Genomic DNA, 21,970 nt, shown 5'->3' on the forward strand with positions numbered 1-21,970 from the left:
AAACCAAATGTCGTCCATGTCATCCTCTTCAATTTTTGGAAACAACAAACCGCGGCTCCTCGCTCATTTTCGAAAAAAATGGCCCGATGATGCCGCCAGACCAAAAACCGCACCAAACAGTGACTCGTTGAGGATGCATTTGCTTCTCTACAGTAACGTGTGGATTTTCTGAGCCCCAAATCTGACAATTTCGCTTATTAACGTAGCCACCGATGTGAAAATCAGAAAAGAAGAAGAGGACTCACCACTTTGGAAATAGTTTTTCAATATTTCCCAATTTTAATCAAGCGTATAGCGTCCCATTTCGTAAATGTCAAATGTCATTTGTGTTACCATTCTCAAAAAAATAGGTGGTTCAAAAAGCAAACGGTATGTGGCCCACCCTGTATGTAGTTTGTCAAAAGATTCAAGGAATTTTTTTGGTGTAGTCTGTTTTATTTCGTGTGATGCAAATGGAAAGCGTTTATCATTGCAAACTAAATTAGAGATTTTGGGCGATTCCACCAATTAAGGTTATAGCCGCGAAATAAGGAGTTCCCAATAGATCGATTGACACTATAAAAAAACTTTAACTTAAAATCGAGAAATACGATAAAAATAAAAAACGCATCACATGAAGTAAACGGCGACAACGTCCTTGAATCGACATTGGCTCTTGCAGCAGCAGTTTTCCTTGATTTAAAACCTTGCTGTTAGTTATATTAATAATTAATATATTAATTTTGCAGTATTTAGTTGAGATCGTGGATATTTACGGAAGGAATTGTGCTGAGGGTTTTTCAGACTCCGATGAAAGCGAAAATGAAGATGATGGAGCACACATCTCGTATAAGCTACTCGTATAGGCCATACTGCAAATGAGGTTAAATATGATTGACTATCTGAGCAATATCAAACAACGTTGAACTGTCAAAACTTTCAAACGCAAGAAATCGCAGTGCAGAAGGACTTGAAAATTGTTAAAAAAAACAGACGCGTATGGCAGAATTTTTCGGTAAAAAATTAATAAAATGTTGTCGTTGAATTTAAGACAATAGGCTTCTTCGTTTCGCCAAGCTTTAGCAAATGGTGAATAGATAAAACGACTAGTATAAATAAACTTATCTTTGTAGCGCTGGAAAACAGCTGGCGAAAATTACATTTCTTTGCGAAAATAGTGAGTACCAGTTTTATGAGGTACAACAGCAGTCGCTTGCGGTGAATATTACGCGATAACTTTGTTGTTACTTTCACATTAAAAACTTTCGTCAAGTGAGCAGAGCCCTTAGATAGCGAGCGGAGAAGTGGCGAATCGAAGGCGCGTAATAACGGGTGATTTTTTAGCTATTATCTTTTTGAACAGTTGGTTTAAACAGCTGCAGCACGTTTCGTGTTTTGTTTCACTGTCAAACATCTTCAGTTTGGTCTATAATTTAACCATGAATCGTCTTTATTATAAAAATGCGTGTTCTGTTAAGAAAGTTTAAGATCCACTTGTTTATCGACAAATTGTGTTCAGCGACGAAGCTTACTTTTGGATCAATGGGTACGTAAATAAGGAGAATTGTCGATTTTGGAGTGAAGATCAGCCAGAAGAATTGCAAGAGCTACCAATGTATCCAGAAAAGGTCACAGTTTGGTGCGGTTTATGGGCTGGAGGTATCATTGGGCCGTACTTCTTCAAAGATGTTGTGAATCGTAACGTAACTGTGAATGGTGAGCGCTACCGTGAAATGATATCCAACTCTTTTTTGCCCACATGATTTGCATGACATGTGGTCTCAGCAAGACGGTGCCACATGCCACACAGCACGCATAACAATGGACTTGTTGAGAGGCGAGTTCGGTGAACATTTTATTTCACGTTCGGGACCTGTTAATTCAGACAAGCCTGCTTCAATGAACGCATTGGAAGACAACATTGAAGCATTTATATGTGAAATACCGGCCGAAACATTTTGAAGAGTATGCCAAAATTAGACTAAGGGGATAGACCATGTGAAGCGCAGTCGCGATCAACATTTGCATGAAATAATCTTCAAACATTAAATTATATGGATTAAACATTTCATGCATTTTTCTGAATTTTACGTGTGTTTTTTTGGAAAACTTTCCTATAGCTCTTAAAAAATCATCCTATATATACTTTTTTAAATGGATGCATTTAGTTATTTAATTGAAAGATGGTATTGTGGGTAAAAAAAATACTCGATTAAACGAATTTTTTTGATTTAACGAAGTAGGCGCACTACATAAGATTCGTAATATTGAAGGTCCACTGTATCACATAAATTCTGTAGTTAATTTGACCAGAAAGCCCCATTTTATACTTCGTGCATCACATTTCAGTATTTGATTCAGGATATTCAGGATTTGATTTTATTGGTTATTTTCATTCACAGACATGATTTTAAAACCCATAGATGCAGTATAGAAAACTACCCATTATAGCAAAATGTATTTAGTGTATAAAATATGGGGGCTTAAGGGACCTGTACTTTGCCTGTAAGAACTTAAAAAATTGAGATATTTTATTTGTATTAACATTGGAATGTGTTAGTGTGTCAAAGAGATATATGGAACATATTTCAAAAAAAGAAAAAAATGTGCGAATTGTCTGAAAGGCAGAGAGAGTGTTAATGCAAAAAAAGAAACGATCAAACACTTTCAGAAATCTCAACATTTTGCCAATTAAAGACGTCCAATTGCCAGATAAACTGCAAATAGAGAAAAATTCTTGATTTTGTGGTAACCACTGAAGGTTCCTTTTACAACTTCGTCAGAAATAAAAGCCAGAGTGCAAAATGGTTTTGGCGCAATTGTTGCAAATAGGACTATCAGACAGCAACTTTTAGAACGCAATCTACGGGGATGCAAAACTATGAAAAAAGACAATGTCACGTGCCACAACAGCCAACAAGAAGCAAGCGTTTAGAATCCATCAGAAAATATATTTATTCATTAACATCTACATAATATTGATGAGTGATGAATAAAATTGCATCTTATGTGGAACTAATAGCAGAACTTATGTCTGACGTCTTCGTAACAAATTGCTCTATCCAAGACACTCCTCAAAGATGACAGGGTTATGGCATGGGCAAGATGGACGGTTCGGTTCTTCGAAATTTATTATTGAAACACCTTGTGCCATATCTGGGAAAATTTCCGCTATCTATTTGTTCGCAAGAAGTTCCTAATAAGGCAACTTGCAAACACTTATTTAAAATGTGACAAGTCGAGAATGGAGAATCAGTGGTTTCAATATCGGAATATGCCAGTTATCGAATGGCGTTTTTGAAACCCGAACTTAAATCCGATCGAAAATTATGGACAATTATGTATAATAATAATTAAAAAAGAGTTGTGGCAGTAAAAGCAAGGGCTGTGCAACAAATGTGGATCATTCTCGTACAGAAGTTTATAGAAGTCCTAATCTTTGTGATGTTAGTCGTGACTTCGTAACAATGATATTCTTATATTTTTCGCTTTCATAAGAATTCATTACTCAAAGTTTTAAAACTCTTAATTCAATTACAGAAATCTTAAAAACTGTTTACAAACAAATATTTGCTAACATAAAAAATACATTCATGTAAACTACTGCGCATATTTACAAGTACATACATGTGTATATGTGTATGTATGTATGCCAGCGTATAATTTTTAATTAAAATATTTCCTCGTCATATCAATAATTTTTGCTGTGGCATCGTTCGCTTGCAGCAACATTTGGCCAGTGCACACAACTATGGCTAACCATTCATTCATATGAAATTACATCGATAATACCAGATCAACTACACAACCACATATACGAGTACACTGTAGCTGCAATAGCAAATGCTTAAGCGAGCAGAAGCAAAAGCAAAAATACAAAATAAACAAAACAGCACCGGCTGCTCTTGAGTGTCCACCGATGGCTGACACTTATTTCTTTGCTTCATTTTTGTATTATTTTTTTTTTCGCCCAAGCAAATGCCAATTTCAGATGTGCCGCGCGGCAAGCAAAGGCATGAGCAAGTCAAAGAATGTAAGCGAAAGGTGCATAGCAGCTGGAAACCGGCAGGCGCCGAAGGCACTCAAGCGGCTGCCGCAAACAGTGTTCACTCATCAGCCGTGGAACAGCTGTTTTGCCAACAACACAAGACTACCCCTACTAGCGTTGGCAGCGCGCATGCGCCACAAAAAGCCTTTTCCCAACTGCTACGGAAGATAACAGATGGAAACAGCTACAGGAATCGAATGGGTAAATGCTCACATTTGTATTGAGTGAGAGGGAGCGAAATTTAGAGAGACATACAAGTACAACCAACTAGTCTCTGATCTCAACACGAAAGGACACAACCAGACAAAACGGCATTCTAGCCAAAACGAACTTTCAACTATAAACGAAAAGCCAAAGACGAAAACGACGTTGGACCGTGAACACGTGAAAGCGGATGAAAATTTTCAGTCAAGCCAAGAAAAATATTGTATTTTTTAGAGAAACATTTCTAAGAATCACTACGAGTATATTTACGTAGAGAAATAAAACAGACTGACGGTATTTACTTGTGCAGCAGTGGTTTTATTCGTTGTTTCTCCTGTTTCGCTATGCTGCATTGGGAGTGTGTTTTCATAGTGTGTTTGCAAAGCCAAAACGACACAGCAGAAGCAATAGCAAAGCCGATGAGAATGTGGCGCTGGTGTTGCGGCTAGCTTTCGTTTCAGTTGAATTCAGTGCCATCGGAAAGTGCGTTGTTATTGGTTGTGTTCAACGGATGAAGGAAAAAAACGGCTCTGATTGTTTATTGTAACATTCAGCTCTATTTAACTTTTTGCTAGGTTCTTAATGGAACTAGGCATTTAGAAATCGTGAGTTATATATTGCAGAGTGCAAATTTGTGAGAAGCGGAAGGCCAGAAAGTTTGCGGCCTCAGTCTTTTGTGTTGGTGCTGCTTAAACGTATCCTTCACCGTGTGAGTTTATGAACCAGTGAAACACAGTTGACAATTTAAAAGAGCTCGCATGTAAACAAAGCGGATATTTACGAAAACACTTGCTCGTTTGCTGGAAGAGCGTGATAACTAAAAAAATTATAAATTCGAGGAAAACGGAATTAAAGTTTTCAATTTGCAATTCTTCCCTTACTAAGAATAAGGCATATCGTGTCAATAATATCGCAATTTTTTCAAACTGAGGAGGAGCTGGCGGTAATTTCTGCACACTTAATCACAAAACGAAAATTTTTTTCTCCAGCAAACGAGAGACATATGGAATTAAAACTAAAATGAATACTTTACGAAACCCTATAGACTAAAAAGTGAGATGATGTAATGTAAGAACAATGAAAATTACGTTTGGGAACTATCATGACACATATCAGCACAGCTGTTTTTCAAAAATATTAAATTAATATTAAAAAAAATCCGTGCTTATAACAAATAAACTGGAAGGAAACACAAAAGCCAAAGTAAATATACATAAATATCTATTAAAAAACAATAATAAAATTAACCAGCCAAAAATTAAAAACCAAAAAAAAAAATAAAAATAAAAAAAAAAACATAAATAAAAAGTGAGTTCAAATTATTTTCTGATGAAATGTAAATGAATTTAACTAAGAGACGAGTTAAAACAGATGCCCTTTTGTGTGAAAATTAAGTGAAGGCAACAGCAAAAAAAAAGATACCGCAGTCGCTAACCCAACAGCAAAAAATCTACTTAGGAAATTTGTAAAGCGCGGAACAATTTGAACAACAGCAATAATATTGAAGTGAGACTCGGAGCAATTGACAGAAAGTTTACTAAAAGTTGAAGGGAGGTCTTGCTGACAAAAACATTTGCACGTGGTTCGAGGTTGCTCGGTATATTGCGGGCAAAATTCATTCAAAATAAATAAAAAAAAAACTCTTACTCTTACACATACTCATAGAAGTAAGGAAAACAAAATAAAACAGCGACGTCAAGCAGCCACTGAACAGAATCTGCCCGCTCGTTGCTTTGCTCTCCCTTTCCACTTCATATGTTTCCATTCAATTTTGCGCTGTTGACGTGCTGTGAACGAACTAAAGAAGGATAGAAAGCAGCTGCAGCTGTTTCACTGTGTCATCCAACTGACTGCCCCACCAAACAAAACAAAACTAGCAAATACTCGTAGTAAATGAATGCATATGTATGAATGTATGTATGTATGTATATTTGTTGGAGCAAGTGAATGTGTGTACAAAGGTGAAAAATAGAGGAATAAAGGCGTAGATATTTGTAAATGCAGCTGAAAATTGAATACTTTTGAAAATATATCCGCTGTTACAAAATATTGCAAAACAGACAGTGCGTTTATAGAAGGCAGGCCTAACGTTAAAAGTCTTCGGAGCCTCTCTCTCTTTCGCATAAGTGTTTCTAAAACAAATTACAGTTTCAGTGGCAACAAGAAAAACATCTAATTATGTAGTTGCAAACTTCGTTTCAGTCGCCGCGAATTATTGAACTAAAAATTTCTCAAAATATCGGTCAATGGGAGAATATTTTTGTCCGCCTATCAAATTCATATCCATTGATTGAAGAGCACGAGCTAAATAGGATTGCATTTGGTGCGAGTGAATGGGATACAAATAAATAATTAAGGAGTGTGTACATATGTTTTTGGAGCACCACTTATCAATCAACGCCAACGCCGTTGACACCCGCCCCGATAACATTCACTTCGACACGTAATTGATCAAAAGCCGTACTCCACTCCATCACTTGAACTGCGAGAGTAGATGTATGTATGTATGCAGATGCTATATCCTGCCTTCGTTAGATGAGTTTGTCGAAGTTTGTCTTACACCCAGCACTTGTGAATTTATAGACATTTGAACTGGCGGCACTTTTATCATTGGCGCATTTGATTATGGTAAGTACTCATTTGTGGTTTCAAATTAAATTTCATAAAATGCAGCTCTATAAATTTTCAAAATATGTGGGTTTATAGTTTTGAAAGAATTAAATATGCTTTACGCTTAAAAATTACTTGGAAGGATCAATAAATCGTTGAAAGTTAAAAAGGAACCCGCTATTTGGCAATAAACGTTTTATTTCCGAATATAATCTTATGTTAGCTCGACACACTTCACCTAAAAAGGTCTTTGTTTTATCCACGACCTCTTTATTCGGCTCAAATCTAATGCGACTAAGCTATGGAGAAGATGCTTGGAAAGTATGCTGGGCGAAGGAGGTTTTCGTAGCCTAATTTATGCAGTTTTGTTTTTCTCGAATTGCTTTATGCTTTTTATAAGATAATATAACTCTGCAGGTATGCGTCGGTGATCATTTTACACTTTACCATTTTCAAGGTAGTCGATTTGAGAGATGCCGTTCCTCGGCCTCGATTTACCATTACGTGTGTACTCCAATTATGCGTATTTTAGCAATTTCCCCTCATTTTCAGTGACGTATTGAACTACATATACCTGTATTTGTAATTAACCAGGAAATACGCAAAATATATTGGACAAAGTGTGATTGAAATTTACAGTGCTCTCATAAGAAATATACTATAATGCCAAATTGAAAAGTGAGCCTGAGTTGTCAATCACGCCTGGGGAGTACGAGATTCATCATGCAAAATTTGACAAAATATCAAACAAATTGCTGTTTAATTAATTTTTATTAAATATTTATTTAAGAAGTCAGCTTTCAAACAAAGACAGTTGGTTGGTTAAAGAGATGATTCTTCCAGAATCCAACTGGCGCTTCCGCACCATTTTGTTGCCACATCCTCGCTACCAACTTGTTTAACGATTATTTACAGCATGGCTATATCCAGTCTGTGCGGTTTAAGAACCCTATTAGATTGCTGACGTTCTAAGCCAGACAGTTGTTCGAGATTCTCGAACAGCGGTTGGCCCAGGGTTAACATTCTATTCTTTTATAGGGCATGGCATTCACAGAGGAAATGGAAGATTGCTTCCTTTTTTCCGGTTGTTTACAACTGTGACAGTATGTATTGTGAGGGATTGCCATTTCGGCTGCTTGTTCTCCGATAGACCAGAAGCCAGTTATGAGCCGTTAGTCTCCAGGCGTCCCGTCGTTTCATGCTTATCAATGTTGACGACCGCTTAAGGTTGTAGGTGGGCCATAACGTTCTGCTAATTGCACAATAATTGCAATCTGCACAAAGTCAGTAAGAACTAAGATATTTTTTTACCAATTTTGAAATTATGTATTTTTTGTTTGATTTTCGGTAGCTCCACTAGAAACTCCTAAGTCCTTGTGAATACAAGTTTTTTAAGTGTCTGAGGATACCAGTTATCGTTGTGAGAACTTTAGACTACATAAGTTGCCCATTATGCTTATGATTTTGTAGGCATGTGTACATACTTTAAAACCTTAGGGAAGATGAAGCCAGAAAATTTTCTGCTGACATTTGATCTGATACTTGTTTGCAAATTTCATCTTCCATACAGGCGAATGCCAGTATGTCTCACAGCGAAGTCTTAAAGAAAGAGTATGTATATAATTTTCAAAACACAAACCGCCATTAAAAAAATATATGTAACATACAGTTTGTGTTTTTGAATTTCTTTTTTCAGTAGAGAGTAAGTCTGAAACTATTATAGTGGTTTTGACAAGTCACACCGTCTTTTCCTTCAGTATTGTTTGATTTTTCGTGCCACGAATCTGACGGCCGCTAGCGCTTCCTAATTTAATCATCGTTTATTAATAAATGTTCACGGAGTGCTTTGCACAACGTCCAATTCACAGGTTGTACTGCTTTGTACGACTGTTGTAGGTCAGAGGCATATTTCTTTAAAAATAAAGGAAATTAATATTTTACGATATGAAAGAAAACATATGTGGTTTAATATCGTATATATTATAAGTATATATTGTACAGGGTGAACGATATGAAATGTTACCAACTTCACACTGCTTGTATCTGTAAAAGAGCTCATGGCATCAACGTCAAAATTCTTCTAATGACTGTTCAATATATTGTTTATAAGCCATCAAAAGCATTTGCGTCACAGTTTTGTTGAATTTTTTATTCTGTGATGGATTTCAAACGTAATAGTGTGATTGCGTTAAATTTGGCTGGAAAATCACAACCAGTCATTGTTCGCGAGCTCAGTCACCTCAAAGTGAATAAAATGTTTGTGTATCGTACTATAAAACGTTACAATGATACTGGTAGCAGAATGGCCAAAGAACTGAAAATATCGCAAGACAGCATTCGACGCATTTTGAAAAAAGAGCTCACGGTCAAGGCTTACAAGATCCAAAAAACACACGATCTTTCACCCCAGCAAAAGAAAGTTCGGTGCGAAAGAGCAAAGAGCTTGCACGAACGTGGCGAATTTCCTAACATTGTGTTTTCTGGTGAAAAAAATTTCCCAATTGAGCAGTTCATAAACACTCAAAACGATCGTGTTTACTTGACCGAACGCTCATACGAGAATTTGAGCCTACGTATGGCCACTTCAAGCAATTTCCCATCGCAGGTAATGGTTTGGGCCGCAGTGACCGCTGATGGACGCTCTCCAATCGTTTTTATCGAGCCTGGTGTCAAAGTGAATGAGACTTATTATAGGGAAAATGTTTCACAAGCTGCTTTAGAGCCGCAAACATTTCGATCGTAGACCATGGACTTTCCAACTGGACTCGGCACCGTCTCATAAAGCTCGTGTGAACCAAGAATGATTAAAAAATCATGTTCCACCCTTCATTTCGTCCACACAATGGCTTTCGAATTCGCCAGATGCAAATCCGATGGACTATTCCATCTGGTCCATTTTGGAGAGCAAGGTCGGGACTAAAAAATATGCCAGTATGGATGCGCTGAAAAAAGTGATTATACGAGAATGGGAGATTTTAAGTAGAAAATCTAGGATTAAAAAGTATTATAATAATTATTTGAAAATGATTATAATTCACTACGAATATAGAAAAAAAGAGGTTGTCTGTAAAGTCGGTTTACTGACGATAGTTTAACGTGTCAACGTCATAAGAAAATATTGATGGAATGGTTGCATTTTTTGTTTTGATGTTATTTGTTTGATAGATATTTTGCATGTATATAGAGAAGGAGGTAAATGGAATCGTAATGAAATTGATCAAGTTACATTTAGACAAACGTGAACAATTACGAAACATTGATCGAATTCATGAAAATATGTTCAATTTCGATTGTGCATCAGACGTTAATAAGTCAACAACACTAAGAGGCAACATTATCGATTTGCCTTTTTCGAGACACTTTACACTCGAAACACTTCCTTTCATTTCCTACCTTTTCTATCATCGTCCTATACTCAACAGAGAAATGGTTCATTACCATGCACACAGGAAGAAGGCATATGCAAATACAAATGCATATGTGAATTTATATACATATGCGCATATACATACATATTCATACAAATGCATATGTAAATTTATATACATATGCGCATATACATACATATTCATACATATACATATATGCTCACTCAAGTAGGAGAGAGCCAGATGTCGAACGTTGCCGAATACGGGGGCCAATTGTGCTCTTTGTCGTTCATTCCGCGCTTTCGCTTGCAGTTCAAGCAAGGTAATGGCGATTGAGCAAGGTAACGGCGATTAAGCAAGATAACGACGATTGAGCAAGATAACGACACATTTTTTCGTGCGTGCAGCCGGCTAAGTCGAATTATGAGACGTTATCACGTCAAAAAAATGGTAATAGGGAATTAAAAATTCGCAAAGTATCTATTTTCGCTCATTATAATAATCTAAAGGGCTTGAAATTAAAAAGGTAAACGAGAAATTTGAACCGACTTATTCAGTAGGTACAAGATATGAAATCACCAGCTCCAGCTCCCATTCGCTCCGGCCGTAATGAAGAAAATAATTGAAGGAGATGTAAATGCAGCTGGAAATGCGCTTACCGGTGGTGTGACAGCCACGCAGTAGAAGAAATTTGTAATTACTCGACTCAACGCCCTTGGGCTATTAAACAAAAAGCAATTGAAGATATTACTTATGAGTAGAGAACTTTTTTACGCATGGACTTTAAAATATTATATGTGCTTAATAGAACTAAAAAAAAAAATCGAACTTTAAAGAGCCACGCAACTTTGCTAGGAAACCAATATTGGATTACACAACTCCTGATAAAAGGATTTGTGACAGACCTAGGCCAGAAGTAACTTTCCATCATTGGTGTAAATCATATATCGATTAGGAGATTCTCTCTTACCTAACACTTGTCCGGCTCATTTCGAAGCATAATCCTCCATCTATTAAAAAACACCTTTGGGTATATAACCCGACAGTAAGTTTCGCAATTGTTTTGTTTTGATTTTCTTTATTTTTGTTTTTCAATTGCTTATAAATAAAAATTCGTTACACTGTGCAACTGTATGCTGTAACTGTATTTCTTTTATTGATCTATTAGAAATGAGGTGTCATTTAAATAAAAATTCATTCAGGCTCCGCAGATTGCCTACAGTGGATTTTATTACTCATTGCTGGCGGATGGTCGTCGTACGCTGGACGCCGTGCGCTTCATTCGTTTGACTGCTTCAGCTATTTTAGCAGCTGCTCAATACAGCTGCTGTGCTCATATGTGGATATTTAAAAATAATCAACAGAAACATGCCATACATACATTTATTTATGTGGACATATAAGTATGGAAATATATGTGTATGTACATGTGAGATATGTAAGTGTATAAGTGTGTTCATCCCCATGTGTTTCGATGCCTAATTTTGACTTATCGACGTATTGACTGGTATTACTCGTATTAACGGTATATTTTCAATCACCATGCCATACTTAGGCGTTCATAGCTCCTTTCCTCTCTGTAATAAGTTTATAAGATACTAATAGAAACATTTTGAATATAAACAACGAATTTCATTAGGCCAGTAGCTTCGTGTACCCAACATCGTTTCTAAATTTACATTTCAACAAAATTTTAGTTTAATTGGTGCATTTGGCAAGGCTATATGTTGAAAGGCAGGTGTTTCTACATACAAATTTTTCTGCAGGTGTTTTTGAGCTTTAAATGCACGCATACAGTTCCGAAAAAGAGTAATGAGGGCTGACAACTTTTCTAATATATAACTATGCTATACGTCAGCAATGATGGTTTATTTTCTTAGTTGATCTGCGCACTCGTAATAAGCCCAGGGAACTCGAAAATAGTAATCTATACCAAAATCCATACTGGAGTATTTAAGAAATAAATTAAAAAAATGACAATTTTCTGAAAAACGTCTTTCTGTAAATTTCGTTCCTTTTAGTCTTTTATTCTTTTAAAGAAAAAAATAATTGAAAATGAGTTTCATGGATTGATTGGAGATTTTGAGGAAAGATCTTTGACTACATACTTATAAGATCTAACTTCTGAAATCCAAGTCATTGGCCATTCGTTACGCCATTCGCTCGATGCAAGAATTGAAAACTAATTGAGAGTTGTGCCGCATTTTTGTCATAAAAATATCTAGCGAGGATAGAAAGCCTCAAGAAAATGGGAAAATTCCAGAGATTTGTTTCCATGTTAATCAGCCGGCAGGTGTAAGAGGATTACAACCAGCATAGCTTTGTACACATTATTAAACCAATTGAGAAATGAGTCGGTATCTGTAAAACTTTAAGACTTTTATAATCGAATCGCTGTTCGAAGTCACAAATTTCGAAATACCTTTTTTTAAAAAGCATACTTAAAATTTACAATTTAGAAAATATTATTATTTAAATTTATCTGTAAATGAAATGTAATGTAGCTGAAATTGAAATAAACTTTAAGAAAAATTTAGGAATAGTCGAGATGAGAATTAATAGTAGAAATTAAGGAGACAAAAATAATTTATGCAAATGTACAGGGTGAACGATATGAAGTGTTACCTATTCAAAATACCATAACTTTCTTGTGTGAAACTAGTTTTTATGGACAAAATTGTTCGAAAATGATTACAATTTTAACATACATATATTCACTTTAGCATCTATGTGACCAGCGTTTGCCTTGACTATAGCCTTCAAACGGTCAAAAAATGAGTTGCATGCTGCACGAATGTGATCTTGAGGTATTTTGGCCCATTCTCATATAATCACTTTTTTCAGCGCATCCATACTGGCATATTTTTTAGTCATCACCTTGCTCTCCACAATGGACCAGATGGAATAGTCCACCGGGTTTGCGTCTGGCGAATTTGAAAGCCATTGTGTGGAACATGATTTTTTAACCATTCTTGATTCACACGAGCTTTATGAGACGGTGCCGAGTCCTGTTGGAAAGTTTATGGTCTACGATCGAAATGTTTGCGGCTCTAAAGCAGCTTGTAAAACATTTTCCCTATAATAAGTCACATTCACTTTGACACCAGGCTCGATAAAAACGATTGGAGAGCGTCCATCAGCGGTCACTGCGGCCCAAACCATTACTTGCGATGGGAAATTGCTTCGAGTGGCCATACGTAGGCTCAAATTCTCGTATGAGCGTTCGGTCAAGTAAACACGATCGTTTTGAGTGTTTATGAACTGCTCAATTGGGACATTTTTTCATCAGAAAACACAATGTTAGGAAATTCGCCACGTTCGTGCAAGCTCTTTGCTCTTTCGCACCGAACTTTCTTTTGCTGGGGTCAAAGATCGTGTGTTTTTTGGATCTTGTAAGCCTTGGCCTTGAGCTCATTTTTCAAAATGCTTCGAATGCTGTCTTGCGATATTTTCAGTTTTCTTCCACTTCGACGTGGATTTCGTTCAAGTCGAGCCTTCACTTTCCGAACCATTTCTGGCGTTGTTGCGGTTTTTTGGACCACCTCCATAGCGTTTTGCAATGCTACCAGTATCATTGTAACGTTTTATAGTGCGATACACAAACATTTTATTCACTTTGAGGTGACTGAGCTCACGAACAATGGCTGGTTGTGATTTTCCAGCCAAATATAACGCAATCACACTATTACGTTTGAATTCCATCACAGAAAAAAAATTCAACGAAACTGAGACGCAAATTATTTTGATGGCTTATAAACAATATATTGAACTGTCATTAGAACAATTTTGACGTTGATGTCATGAGCTCTTTTACAGATACAAGCAGTGTGAAGTTGGTAACACTTCATATCGTTCACCCTGTAGTTGGCTTGTAATGCTATCGTAAGACTGAATGCTATAAAAAATGGTTACATCTCGACATCAGCCACGGCGAAGTCGTGATCTAACTCACTGACCTCTGTCGAAACCGACTGCTAACTGCCATCCCTCAGTGAAAATGACTTTAAAAAAGTAGAACAAATTTGGATCAAGCAAAGTTATTTACAAACGCTAAATGCCGTAAAATTTGAATGCTGATATATCCAAAATTTTCGTGTATTCTTTTTTAATTAAAAATAAATGTTTTATTTCTTTAAATTCAAGACGCGGAAAACACGCTTTCGTGTGCGCCTAATATAGAATATCTGCTCCAGCTACAAAGCCAGCACACATCTACATACGTTGCACATACACACATTCATTTGTATGTTCGTATGTATTTGGCGCATAATCAAGTGTTTGTTTCAATGACATATGCGAGAAATTAAAAACAGATGAACTCAACAGCAATATAAGCCACCACTTTGAAACAGAGTATGCATATGCATATGTACATATGTATGGGACTACAAAAGCAATAACAACACGCAAACACACATTAAAAAGAAAACATTGATTGCTTATACCCTAAAGTAGAACAATTTTGTGGTAATAACAACTTGTAGTAAATACAAAACCAAAATGGAAATGGACGTATGAGTATACATACATCTATACATTTTAGCATTTTGTGGATGTGTGGATCTTGAATGGCTGCTGCTGCTGTAGATGACAGACGAAACGGCTGCATGTGACATTGAATTTAGGCCTTGTCCCCTCTTGCTTTTGCTGCAGTTCCGAAGCCTTTAATAGTGCTCATAGTGCTTGTGCTGATGGCGACTTAACTGTTCCTGTTCCGGTCACATTCGAAGCTGCATTTTTTTTTCACTACTTTCCATTGTTGTTGGGTCTGTAGAGTTGTGTTTTCATCGATATCGTTTAGCCAACATATGTAATGCTCATACATAGCTATGTATACGAGTATGGCGTACAAGTTGGGCTGGGTGCTGTTGCTAATGGCGTTTAACGTCTGTTTCTTATGGCACAGCAATCGCGAGCATTCACCGCACGATTTCATCTGTTCATAATTGCATATGCAATCGGCAGCAGGCAGCAGACAGCAGGCGATGCCAGTGCCAAAAGCTTTAGCTGTTGCTTATAAAGCGTTCATTCATATATACATAAATACTATACATATGTAAATACAATAGAAAAGTAAGAAAGTGCCAGTAGAGTGAATTTGGTTTGGCTTTCGATTTCATTCGTCTTTTTGAAAACTCAACAGCGCTTCAGTTCGATTCTATTGAATTTTAGTTAAGTAAAAACGGTCGAAAAATAATCTGACCTAAACTTATTTGATTTCTAAAATCTAAATTATAAATTTAATTTTTCTTATTATGGAGCTTTTAACAGCATTTTTAACCAAAGCAGATTCGAAACTCGTAATTGCCCCCTTCACTATCATATTTTGTTGACATTGTTGACTTATCTAATTAAATATGCTGTAAGTATTAATCTCTAGGTTCCTCCATTTGTGGAACAACATCAAGACGCGCACACAACAAATGGGAGGAGGAGCTCGGTCAAACATCCAAAAAAGGGAGTACCCGCCAATTAAAAAAAAGAAAAGAAAAACAGTATTAATCCCATAAGGAAGCACACACAAAGATGCCTGAACTGCGATATGAATAAACTCATAAATGGACCATTCTGCACAAATGGCTGCAAAATGATGAGACTCTACCGATACTATACCACAGATATTGGTACCTTACGGAAAACTTAGATTCGATATGAGTATACATTTCGAAGATGGTAAAGCTTTAGAAGACATTAAATGCCATTTATGTACGAAATCTTTACAAAAAAACATAATTGAAAAAAAAAAATATGCTGCAAGTAGATAGCGGCCATGACAAATCTATGTACTTTATCCTAATAAAATTTTAAACCATTTGAATCGTAGCAGACACCTCCCTTCAGCGACGCTTTTTTAGTACATACAAATCCTAGAAGTTTTTTAATTTTATTTCTCTTGAGCGGACAGTCCTTTCATATCACGTCCCTCCCACTACAAATTCAACATTTAATTTGCGCTCCTTTCCCTGGCAACTGTAGTACACTTTGCAAGACTTTATGGTCTTCTTGTCTTGGCCCGTCTGTCGCATCTCTTGAATGCCGTTGAGATCAGCCTTTTTCGTACGAGGACATTACCCAACTGGGTGGAGACACCTTCCGCATTAGGGCACCAGACATTCCAGGTGCATGCCCTCAAATCATATTCTTTAGTTAGTTTGCCATGGTCGTCATCAGGCCTCGTCCGGCTTTGCATGTGTTCTCATCGGAAAAGAATTTTTATGTGGCGATTCCCAAACCCAGCATACAACCAGATATTCTGTGGTTTTTCTGACCCAAATGGGTATTCGAAAGCTACCCAGAGGATATTTAGGTGAAGTACGGAAGTTGTGTGCATTTTTAATCGCATGCCAAAAGCGATTAGAGACTTTCTTCACTTGAGTAGACTTCTACCCGCGGAACCAGCTTGAGAAAGAAAAATGGCGGTTGCGCGAATCTGAAGAAGACTGTGTATTCTAATGTAGATCGCACCAAAGATGCTTAAGCGTATATGGATCAGTGAAACCCGAGCTAAAGCGACGTACGCATCGAAGTATAGAGTAAGACTTTGCGATAGCGTAATTTAATGGACCGTGAAAAAGAAATCTCGTCAACCGAACTCAACAACGAGTTACTAATATAATAATAAAAAGAGATAGGAGATCGAGACTTAGAAAGCGGTAAACAAAGCGGGTCGATTTAAAAATCGCTCATTGCTCTGTGAAAATCGTATTCTAGGGATCAAAATAAGAAACTTTGCCGAAGGTCGAAAGAAAAATTCCACTTTGACCCATTTAGAGGGCTTCAATCGAGTACAAATGTATGACCGACCCCCACTAACTTTGGACGGCCGATCCACCCATGCCAGTGGCACACCCCCTGGAACTCCCCTGAGGGGTTCCCCATACAATCATTTCAAAATATCACAATTTTTGGCCTTTACATGAGAAAATAAACTAAAAAGTTCGACCCAAATTGGGGGACATCAGAATTCGTTTTAGAGGTATGGTTCCTTCGGCAAAGTTTCTTATTTTGATCCCTAGAATATGATTTTCACAGAGCAATGGGCGATTTTTTTGCCTCCCGACCTCCGACTTGACGTATTCCTCGATGTGGCAAAGGCATTCGATAAAGTTTGCTTGTTAAACTAAAATTAATACTTCCCAAATGATACTACGAAATCTTTGAGTCGTACTTATCAGATCGCTACTTTCGAGTCAAGCAAGATGATGCTTAAACAAGTCTACGACAAATAAAGGCAGGAGTACCTCAAGGCAATGTTCTTTGGCCTCTACTGTACCTTATCTTTACACGAGACCTACCGTCTGATCGTATTTACGTCACAGCAACGTTTGCAGATGACACCGCGCTGATTGCGGTTAGTGAAAGCGAATCGACAGATACATTACAAACCTCTTTAAATAAGATCTCCCAGTGGATTACACTAAACCAAACAAAATCTGTACACGTAGTTTTCACAAACACTAAAATACAACTTATACATGGATGATCAACAGGTACCCAAACTCTGCGAGGTACGTAGTTATGACACTTGTTAGTAAACTTTGTTGTGTAAAACATGTTAAGAAAAGAGGGAAGAATTGGGTATCAAACTCAGAAACATGCAATGGCTCATGGGTAGCAGATCAGCTCTAACTACAGAAAATAAACTATTAATCTACAGCAGATACTAAGACTAGTGTGGAGTTATCCAAATCCAACAGTTCCAAAATAAGGTTCTTAGTTGCATTGTCAAGTCACCATGGTACTGCAGAAATTCCGACATTGAGTGCGACCTTAATTAAAGTGGCCCAGAAAGAAAGATAATAAACGACATCAATAAAGAAGCAAATGTTGTCATATTTAAGTTGCTTGTAAGTCATTTGCAAATATATAAACACGTCGCAATAAAATTAAATAAAAAAAATCTCAGCTGTTGAACCAGAGTTATCGACATCGACAGTTCTCATGCAGGTAAGAAAGACCCTACACATCTTCCAATGATGAAATTATGCACTATTCATCTCCAAAGAGAGTCCATAAATATTTTTATTAAAAAAAATAATTTATTTATGTATTTCAATTGTGTTTGCTGGAATTGCCATATTTGTCTCATAATTAAGTAAGTTGTTGTGCGATTCACTTAGCCTCGAAATATGGCTGTTATAACACCTGCTTAAATATTTTACCAGCTTTCGTCTACAGCGCGCATTTCTTTTCTTGCTTATTAGTGAATTTACAAAACCAAACAATAACTTGAAAAGCACGCAAGTGCAACTAAAAACATATGATCAAATACCCTGCAGAGACATTCACTACTAGCAAACTTGTACGCTTCCAGAGAACTTATTTCCATTACGAAGTATAGCATTGGAATGCTAGGATGTTTGGTCGAAAGCTGAACGGTAACCCATCGGACTATATTAGCGCTACCCTAGACTTCCGACTAGAGTTTAAGGTAATGTTTCCCACGGAAAAGGAATGGGAGTTAAATTTAGTAGTTAAGGAATATACTACCACACTTTACACCGATGGATCCAAGATAGATTGCGGCGTCGGCACGGGTGTATATTCGTAAGACCTTTAAGTCCTCTCGCCTGGTGAATTAGAATAGCGCCTTCTAAGCAGAAGTTCTCGGGATAAGCGAAGCTTGCAGGATAATCAGAAGTCATCCACAACAACTATCAGAAGCTTGTATTTTTTCAGATAGTCAAGCAGGCATCTTAGCTATAGTAAAGTCAGCAACAAACAATTCAAAAATCGTCAGACTTAGTACGCGCGATAGATATCACTCTCATCCATGTACCTGACCATAGGAACATAGAAGGAAATGAGAAAGCTGGCAAGACAGGGGCTTCCTCTAGAGTATTCGAATTAGTATCAGTGGGCTGCTCCCGAAGCGTCTACAAAAGAGAGATCATTTGGCACTTCCAGAAGTAGGCTGCTGACAGATGGACCAACACCAATACCTACAAAACAGCGAAGGAAACGAGGCCAAATTACAACAAGTTCAGAACTGACGAGCCGTTAAGAAAGCCAAGAACAGACTTGTTTTAGAATTACGTCAACAATAACCTGCCATTGGCCTATCGGAGACCATATTAGGAAGGTGGGGTGGCTGTATAACGATTCAAGAATATTTTAGGGAGATATACCTCCACTATCTGTGGAATCTGTCCTGGTGAATGAGGGGGAAACTGTCAATGAACAACTTGGTAGAAATTGCAGGAAAGAAAATAGATGGCATAGAGATGGATGGAGAGTTTTATGTTCAATTCCTCGGAGAGGAATCAAATTTGTATTCTTTGTCGTGATGGAAACCAATGCCTACTATACCATTAAAAAAAACACTCATTTCAATTTTACGTATGTTCTACATATGTGGCCAGTATAAATGGATACATGGAGATTTTTTTAAATTCGATTTACTGATATTTTTCGAGTTAATTTTTTTTTTTAATTAAAAAAGAGTATACCTACATATGTATATTCTAACAAAATTTTCACGGCTTGTCTATAAATGTTTGCAGGGTTTGTTGTTGTTAAGGAATTTTTTTCCAGAAATGTTGTTCAATACGTAGAGTTTGGTGAATATAAAAAAAGAAAGAATAAAGTGGTTTGAAATGGGCGAAAACAAAATATTTTTAATCCAAAGTATATGACACTAGTTTTCCTGTGGTTTTCCTGCAGGGTATGCACTAGTAGGTATATGAACCGGTATGTGTACATTCTCATTCGTATGTATGGGGTTATACCTGTGTACATAGGTGTTTTGAATGGCATTCGTGTCATCAAGTTTAGTCAAGAAATTGCAGCTTTTCTGTTGCAATCGAGACAACAGCACGAGTTAATTATCTTTAAATTACTTTGCTAATTTATTAAATCGTGTTAACGGGGAAGGAGGCAACGGCAATTGCCGCAGTCAAAGCAATTTACGATAGCACATCTGCATCGACAAGCCCTGCGTAGTTAGAGTTATATTATATAAGTAGGCGTTTGCACAAGTGGCATATGATTTTACTTTAATTTGTACGCGAATGCAGGGGTGGATTTGTGAAACTTCTGCATAGTTCGCATTTCTTTTATATTACGGCAATATAATCGCCGCAATTGATTGACCGCATTTGGTTTGAATAATTGATGCTCAATTTCTCAATCAATTGTATATATGTATGTATGTATGTATGTACTATGCACATTTGTCCGCTTATACGTTCGCGCATATATAACAGACTCTGACTCAACAAAAAATACCTTTCGTGTAGAAAGATTGTTGCACCCAAACTGATTCATGGATTACAAACTTAGATTGAAGAAAAAGAAATATCGAAATATGTGGCAATTAACATAAATAAAAGTGTGAAAAGTGAAGAAATCTATGCAGGAACCGTGGCTCCCATCAATCGCAATAATTCAGCATTTCACGCACTGCCTTGATGAAATTGCGCACAAAGATCGCGGATTATCCAATAACCTTATACAATTGAGCTGGCAAACGGCCGTATGTGGCACTAGAGCTTAGCGCTAATTACAGACCAAAACAGGTATTGCTCTTGCTGCAATTCCCAAGTTATCAATGGTTGGCGACTTATCTGTACCTGTTCCGGTCACATTCATGGATAGAAAATGCATTTTTTCTTAACGGCATTATTTTAGGGGGATTCTTAAAGTTTTGCAAAATTCTTTCATGGTGCGCGGATGACACAAATTGTATACTTTTCCAGTCCGCTCAATAGCACAATCAAAAACCCATGCAAGAAAATATTTGCAATGTCTGAAAAATTGCTGCTCCAATAGTATTTTAAATACTGGTACATATAAATATTTACTTGCAACAAAGTGCAGGAAGCCAAGGCGACCCCGTGCCAGCTGTTTATTGTTGTCTCTTTTAAGGCTGCTACAATTTTGCAACAGGGGTGCTCATGCCCTACTGCTTATTTCAGTAAAGGATTTTTCCATTTCTTGCTATTCTGCCATTATGCAAGGCATAGAGAATCCCCCTATTGTTGTTGCGTCAGTAGACTGCAAAGAAGACAAACGACAGACTATTACTTCGCTATAACTTCTCAGTCATAAAATATTTCATTGAACAGTAACTATGTTTTGCATTTTCGAATTCAGTTTTCGAGTCTTTGCCTATTAATTTTTAAAATTTTTTCATTTTTTTAAATTTTCATTTGGTTGTACTCCAATTCGCCCATATTGTGGAAGAAATGCGACTGAAGCATCGTTTGCGAATGAAGTGCGCCATGAAGTGGAAAAGAGCCTGAAGGTATCGGACGAATGATGTTTGCGGAATATCAAGCTGAGTAGAGTGACTGCCAGTGCTGTTTGTTAAGGTAGTAGTCTGGTAACTTACACGTTTTTTAAGGCTATGCTTGGGACATTTTTTGGAAGGGAAAATAAAATTCAATCGGTTTGATTTTCTGATATGTTATTAAAGGTATCAGAAGGTGTACACAAAAATTTTCTTTCTTTTTTTTAATGTTTTGATACTATTTTTGTACACTGCAGCAAGCGGCAAAAAAAGAGGTACAGTGGCTGGCCGGCGTGATTTCGTCACTTGTGGTCATCTGAAACAGAAAAAACAAATTGCTTATTAATCAGTGTGCTTGTCGTTCTGGCGTTCAAATGATTTTGACAAAAAAAAAAAAAAAATGGCGAACTTCGTAAGAAAATTGCTTTTTTTAAAGTGGAAATCGGATTAAAAAATGGAAAGTTAGGGACGAAATAAATTAAATCCACTACCCGCCAGAACTATTGATGTGTAGAAAAACATATCTAAATT

At 36.9% G+C, this 21,970-nt stretch overlaps 1 protein-coding gene across 1 annotated transcript in view; it reads left to right on the forward strand.

The window, feature by feature from the left end:
* The first annotated feature begins 4,653 nt into the window (after positions 1–4,653).
* The window catches only part of LOC128866017 (protein CBFA2T3), a 115,638-nt gene continuing 98,321 nt past the window's right edge, over positions 4,654–21,970 (forward strand). The window contains exon 1 of the mRNA XM_054106473.1: positions 4,654–6,859. Within this exon, the coding sequence (XP_053962448.1) occupies positions 6,857–6,859 (3 nt within the window). The 5' untranslated portion in view covers positions 4,654–6,856. The remainder of the gene's footprint in view (positions 6,860–21,970) is intronic.

Source organism: Anastrepha ludens, chromosome 6 (assembly GCF_028408465.1).
Source record: "Anastrepha ludens isolate Willacy chromosome 6, idAnaLude1.1, whole genome shotgun sequence".
Taxonomy (NCBI): Eukaryota; Metazoa; Arthropoda; class Insecta; order Diptera; family Tephritidae; genus Anastrepha; species Anastrepha ludens.